Source organism: Anarrhichthys ocellatus, unplaced genomic scaffold (assembly GCF_004355925.1).
Source record: "Anarrhichthys ocellatus isolate YVR2014 unplaced genomic scaffold, GSC_Weel_1.0 scaffold1000, whole genome shotgun sequence".
NCBI classification, from domain to species: domain Eukaryota; kingdom Metazoa; phylum Chordata; class Actinopteri; order Perciformes; family Anarhichadidae; genus Anarrhichthys; species Anarrhichthys ocellatus.
In genome coordinates this window covers 2437-9459 of record NW_022280974.1, presented here as the reverse complement: position 1 = coordinate 9459, position 7023 = coordinate 2437, and the positions used below count along the sequence as shown (strand labels likewise).

Sequence of the window (7023 nt, the reverse complement as noted above, 5' to 3'; positions counted from 1 at the left end):
TACTTACATACTTACTCACTTACTTACTTACTGTCCTACTTACTTACATACTTACGTACTTACTTACTTACTTACTTAAACACGGCTCCATCCTCCCCAACACCTACCCCTCCGCCGTTGGTACGTTTGTGCTCACGCTCCTCTCAGCCTGTTGGAGAACATCTGTCCTCATAATGTGTCCTTTATGTGTCTCTCAGAGCTCCCTCCTCAGATCCTGTCCTCTGACGGGGTGGTGTACAGAGTCACTGAGGGCGGAGACATCATGCTGCACTGTGAATCCTTCGGCTCGCCTCGACCACACGTCACATGGTGAGACACATGCACACAATGATTGAACTCCAGAGTGGTTGTCTGAGAGCTCCTACTGTAAACCACCTGCAATCAGCTAACAGCTGGCCATCTCTCCATCTCTCTAATAGTTTAGCCTGCTGTGGTGCAGCAGCCGTGATGGCTGAGGAAGTTGGCAGAAGGCTAAGCTAAACTATTAGCAACATTTTCTCTTTTATAACTACATAGAAATATAGATATACTAAATAAACAATCTTCTCTCCGTTGGTCTCTTTTACTTATTACGGTCATGAAGAGGCATGAGGATTAAACTGAGACTGTTTCACAACCAGTTAAAAGTTTAAGCACTTCAACTACATTGCCCTGATAATACTCACATACCTTTACTTCAGTAAGGGTTTGACTGCAGTACTTTTACTTAAAGTATTCTTATGGTATTCTTACTAACGGTAATTGTCGCATCTATAAAGACAAAAACGTAAAAGCAGACTAACAGCATTCTAACCCTTTAAGTTGAAAGATAGAATCTCTCAAGGATGAGATGACATTTAAATGTTTTTAAAAAGCTCTAAACCTTTGAATCGGTCTCTTTCTGAAGTGATCAGACTAAAGTTATCAGCCTCAGGTATTTACTTTCACCGGAGCAGCGCCCTCATGTGGCTGCATTGACACACTGCTGCAGGAAGGACTTCTGCTTCCATGCTGTGTGTTTTTATGAAGAGATTCTAAACTTACAACTTTCGGCTTGTTTGCAGCTTCATTTCGAAGCCAAACTCATATATGAAAGGACGAGTATGTCCTCTGTAATACTTCTGGATTTTAGAGATTATTGTTATCATATTTTTAGATGACACACATTTTACACATGTTGTTTTTCAAGGAAGATTCTGATGTTTCTTAGACTGAATCTTATAAATTATGACTGAAACTACAGGAAATATATTTTGTTTAACAGAGTTATAAACCCGACATTTTAGAGTCTTAAAGGCTTTGAAACAACATTTAGACGATAACATAACAAGATAAAACATGATTTAAGTGTTAAATTAATAAATTGTGTGAAAGATTTCTTTAAGATAAAAATATTTGCATTTTACATCATGCACAGAGTGCTTCTTCCAGGTGAGGGGTTGTTTTACGGGCCTTAGACATTTATATCATTGCTTCTCTCTCTCCTCTCTCCGGCCCATCATTTATTGATCTATCATCTGATCCACTGATGAGCCAGGGAACACACTCCCATTGATCCAGTCACTGGGTTTTACTGCTGTTGCCGTGGTCTTCATGTCTGGGCGTCTAATGTCGGAGTTAAAAAGACTCCCCGATTAACGCACGTGACGATCAATCTGTGTTCTCCCTGCAGGGAGGGGGAGGACCGGCCTCCTCTGCTGTCGGACCCTCGCGTCGCCCTGCTGACCAACGGGTCGATCACGCTGTCCAGCGCTGGCCAAGAAGACGGCGGAGAGTACACCTGCTCCATCCAACACAGCAACATCTCCGTCACCGCTCACCTGGTGGTCTACAGTGAGTCTGATGTTATGTACTGCATATATACATACGTATATACTATATATATAGATATATATATATATAGTATATACATACGTATATACTATATATATAGATATATATAGATATATATATACAGTATATATATAGACAAAGGTCTAAACGGCCAAATGAAGTAAAAACACATCAAAACACATTTTAATTTGTGGCATCGTAGAACAAATCTGATGAATTCAATGCATATGATAGAGAATTCACTGCTCACGGAGGATGATGGAGAAAGAAAACACAACAAAGCTTTCAGACAGTAAGAGAAAAGTACAATTTAAAGTTTTCATTTAATGACGTCAACATTTCTTAAAAGAAATGAGGGAAACAAATATTGAACTGAATAAAATAATACATGTGACTGTAGACATACTGGTGGTTTTAGTGAGTTCAATCATTGATCAACTTTACTTTAAGAGGAGTGTTTATACAAACGCTACAAGAGGACCAGTCCCACAGATGTGGTGCCAGATGTGCAGACGACAACAGGAGCTCACTATAATCATGCCGGTGACCTGTGCTGAGTGTGTGTTTCTTCCCGTCAGACCGGACCGTGATGCTGACGGGTCCGCAGGACGTGCGCGTGCTCAGAGGAACCAGCGCTCTGCTGGACTGTCGCTTCTACAAAGACCCTCAGCTGCTCAAGTACCAGATCGTCTGGAGGAGAGACGGACACAAGCTGCAGGAGTCGTCACCAGATGACAAGTAGGTCGCACACAGAGACGCTTCGGTCCACAGCGAACACTAAAGCATTGATATCAGGTCATGTTACCGCAGTGATGAACAAAAAACATCCTTTTTACATTCTAACAAGGTGTTGTTCATGTTATTATTGCATATTGTTCTCGTCAGTACAATCACATATTAATAAGAGAATCACAGTACCTTCTTGTTTTTAATAGTTCAGGTGTTTAGTAGTGTGGTTGTATGAGGTTCTTCTACATACTCAGTGTTTTACTACAGTAGATGGAGCAAAGCAATGTTCTGCTGTGGACGTATTTTAGACTCCTAAAAGCCGTTATATGCGCTCAGCTGTCTCAGTTATAAACCTGGTTTACTTCATTCTTAAAGTTCATAAACCATATATATATATATGATACCATTACACCAGTCCTGACACTAAAATGTATACGATTGTTTTTGTGTGTGTGTGTGTGTGTGTGTGTGTGTGTGTGTATAGGTACACGTTCTTTGAGAATGGCACCTTGAAAGTGTCGGACATCCAATCAGACGACAGCGCGTCTTATTCCTGTGAGGTCTTCACTGACCTGGACCACGTAAAGGCCAGTGGCTCCATCACTGTCGTAGGTATGTCACTCTCACTGTGTGTGTGTGTGTGTGTGTGTGTGTGTGTGTGTGTGTGTGTGTGTAACAGTTTTGTGTCGGACCCTCAGCTCGACCAGACCGTCCCAAAGATCTGTCTCTGTCTGATGTTGACGACCGCAGCATCACTCTGAGCTGGATCCCAGGACACACACACAACAGCCCCACCACAGGTACTGAACACACACACACACAACAGCCCCACCACAGGTACTGAACACACACACACACACACACACACACTCACACACACAACAGCCCCACCACAGGTACTGAACACACACACACACACACACACACACACAACAGGTCCTGAACACACACACACACACAACAGCCCCACCACAGGTACTGAACACACACACACACAAACACACACACACACACAACAGGTACTGAACACACACACACACACACACACACACACACAACAGGTACTGAACACACACACACACAAACACACACACACAACAGCCCTGTTGTCTGAATGAATAAATCATTTCAGGGTTTGTTTCATTACAGTGAAGAGAATCCAAAGCTAAGCAGAAGTATTTTCCATAAGTACCTTTTAAGTAAAGAAGGGTTTCCATTAATGATTAATTTATTTATTCACTTATTTATTTATAGATAAATAAATGTATTTATTATTTATTATATTTATTTGTTAGTTTGATTGTTTATTTATTTATTTATTTGATAGTATGTTTGTTTATTTATTTGTTAGTTTGATTGTTTATTTATTTATTTATTTGATAGTATGTTTGTTTATTTATTTGTTAGTTTGATTGTTTATTTATTTGATAGTATGTTTGTTTATTTATTTGTTAGTTTGATTGTTTATTTATTTATTTATTTGATAGTTTGTTTGTTTATTTATTTATTTATTTGATAGGGACAGAGCACATTTAATGAACATCAGTACAAAATACAAAGTGTACAAGAGCAAAATATGCTAATTTTCATCCGTAGTCCCTCGGCAGGAAACAACATCACAGGTGACAATATACAGATACACGAATGTGCAACACACAAGTAAACAGATGGTAGCTTATAGACATTTGAAGTATTCAGAAATGAAGCAACTGTAAAATGACATCTTCATCCTCACATTTCCAGAACACTTCACATATAAATCCAGTGAGAAATGGCAGCAAAGAAGTCCTTCCATTCTGGATATTAGTAATAATTAGCATGTATAAACTCCAAAACGATACATTAGTAAAAGTACACAAGTGTGCCGACCCGTAACAGGAAGTAGTGTTGACATCATCGCGTCCGCGTCCTCAGAGTTCATCGTGGAGGTGAGGGAGGAGCAGCACAGCGAGGAGGACCGGTGGAGCTGGGGGAAGCTGAAGAGCGTTCCCGGGGCCTTCAACCACGTGGAGCTGAGCCTCGACCCGTACTGCACCTACCGCTTCAGGGTCATCGCCGCCAACGACATCGGCCTCAGCGACCCCAGCAAGCCCTCGGACCACCACAGCACGCCGCCGGCCGGTAAGCGACGCGGGGGACGTCGTCTCTGTGACGTCGTCTCTGTGACGTCTGTGAAGTTTTATTAGTTTTTCATTTGAAGCCGTTTGGTCAGAAGTTTTTATTCCCACATGAATCCCGTGTGTTTCTCTTGAGATCATTGAAGGAATAGTTCAACATGTTGGCGTTACGCTGATGACCCACATGTCCTCCCTAAGGCCTTAAACCCTCAACCCCAGAGACTAATAGGCCTAATAATAATAATAATAATAATCATTTTATTTATGAAGTGCTTTTCAAATAACACTTTACAAAGGGGATAAAATACCTTCTCTGACGTTACCTGGTGAAAGGATGAGGGTGAGAAGCTGTCAGGGTCTTGAAATGGTGAAACGTCGTAATATATTATGGACTATTGTGGGTTTTGATGTCGTATTTTTTACACGCTGATCTGAACGTCTTACGAGATGAGAGGCCAAATAATCTGTTTACTCGTTTTTGTCTAAACAGCTTCTATAAGAAAAGTAGAATAAATGTTTGATAAGTAATTCATGTGTTTTATGCTCCATCTTTAATCCCTAATGTTTCTGAGTACATTGAATGTGCCAGGCTGAGCACACCTGTGGTGTTCTCTCTTGATAACCTCAGTTCCTGCGATGAACCCCAGCGGTGTGCGCAGCGAGTCCACCGACCCAAAGACTCTGACCATCACATGGGAGGTGAGAACCTCAATCTGAATGCATCGTTGTGTAAAGCGTGCTCTTGAAGTTTCATCTGAATCCGTCTCATATTCCCCGTGTGTCTTTGCAGGAGATGGACAAGCGCTCCCATAATGGCCAGGGCTTCCAGTACAAGGTGTTTTGGCGGAAGGCCGGAGGGACGGATGTCCGCTGGAACCACGCCGACGCACAGGCTCCGCCCTTCTTGCTGAACAACACGGGGACCTACGAGCCCTTCGAAGTCAAAGTCCAGGCGGTGAACTCACTCGGAGAGGGACCGGCACCGGAGCCAGAGATCGGACACTCGGGAGAGGAAGGTACGCCTGAACGCAGTGTGTGTGTGTGTGTGTGTGTGTGGTCAGACTAAATGTCTCATTGGAAGGAGCTTGTGTCTGTTGTAAACGATGAATAGAGGATCTTTATACGAGGCTCCAAATACAGATCTGTGTAATTACATCCCTCATGAAAGAGGTCAAAACCCTCTTTTTATACACAAAGAGTCTGAAATTATCTCCCAATGAAAGGTCTTCACATCACATCCAGGCTTGTTCTGCAGAAATGTCAAATCCAGTGAAAGAAGAGACAAAGAGTCGGGCGACTTGTCAACGTGACGCCATCTTGTTTGTGGTAGAAAACAACAGACAGGCGTTCTGCTGTGCAGCTGGTTCGCTGCTCTCAGTGGATTTCTGAGCCAGAAATGTCTTCAGGTCAACAGTCAAGAGCCTCAGTGATGGTGGAACACAACCTCAGTCTCAGTTCGGTGCATTCATCACCAAGAGGTCCAGATGTTCACCGTCACTCCGGTTATGCAATCGAGTGAAGTGCTGCTGCTCGGAGGCTGCATGAAGAAAATAGATAGTAAACATAAAAAGACTTAAAAACAAACCAATATAACTATAAATATAACAGCAGAAATATAAGAAGCATCGAAGATAAAACAAACAATCCATTGTCGCTTGTTGTTGTTGTAAATGCAGACGAGGGACTAGATCTTTAACTAGAAATACCAAACGACTTAAACCTAAAAACTACTCAACATGAAAAACCTCAAAAGATCCGAATAAGGAACCAAAGACTAGAACGCAACGGGACTCGCTTCAGGTGTAGCCTGAGAGGGAGCAACCTGGCCTGTCTGGTTGGGGGTACAGGTGTCTTTAATATGAGGATCTTGTTTACCGTGTTGTTGTTGTTGTTGTTGTTGTTGTTGTTGTACTGCGATTGAGAATCAGCAGGAAGTCCGTCCAGCATTCAGCTCTCTTTAATCAGCCGTAGTTGTTGTTGGGAGTGCACCATCTGCTGGTGCCCTTTGAGTTAACGCCTCAGACATTTAATTCATTCACCAAACATTATCTCCGCCAGGAGGATCATGAGATTGGGTCACGCGTGTGTGAGAGCGTGCACCCCTGTGTCTGTCCACGGCCGATCTCTGGTTCTGCTGCAGGGTATTTTTTGGTGGTAGCAGTGATCACATTCAAACATTACAGCGGTGGTCAGACTCACCTGGAGGAGATCTGGACTCTTCTGAGTGAACATCTCTGGTTTAAATGTCCTTCAGGTCCAATGATTCATTCACTGAAGATTCAGCATGATTTCACTTAAAAAGGATCTCACAGAAAACAACAAATGATCCTTCATTTAGAGAAAGATTTTTGTTGAATACTTGCTT

General features: G+C 42.3%; 1 protein-coding gene across 1 annotated transcript in view; it reads left to right on the top strand.

Annotated features, from left to right (window-relative positions):
- Window positions 1-7023, top strand: part of LOC116377191 (neural cell adhesion molecule L1-like) — a gene marked incomplete at both ends in the record, with an annotated part of 14519 nt that overhangs the window by 5093 nt on the left and 2403 nt on the right. Inside the window, 8 exons of the mRNA XM_031838771.1 lie at window positions 198-309; window positions 1652-1812; window positions 2391-2550; window positions 3026-3153; window positions 3240-3341; window positions 4456-4662; window positions 5287-5357; window positions 5449-5674. Of these exons, the coding sequence (XP_031694631.1) occupies window positions 198-309; window positions 1652-1812; window positions 2391-2550; window positions 3026-3153; window positions 3240-3341; window positions 4456-4662; window positions 5287-5357; window positions 5449-5674 (1167 nt within the window). The remainder of the gene's footprint in view (window positions 1-197; window positions 310-1651; window positions 1813-2390; window positions 2551-3025; window positions 3154-3239; window positions 3342-4455; window positions 4663-5286; window positions 5358-5448; window positions 5675-7023) is intronic.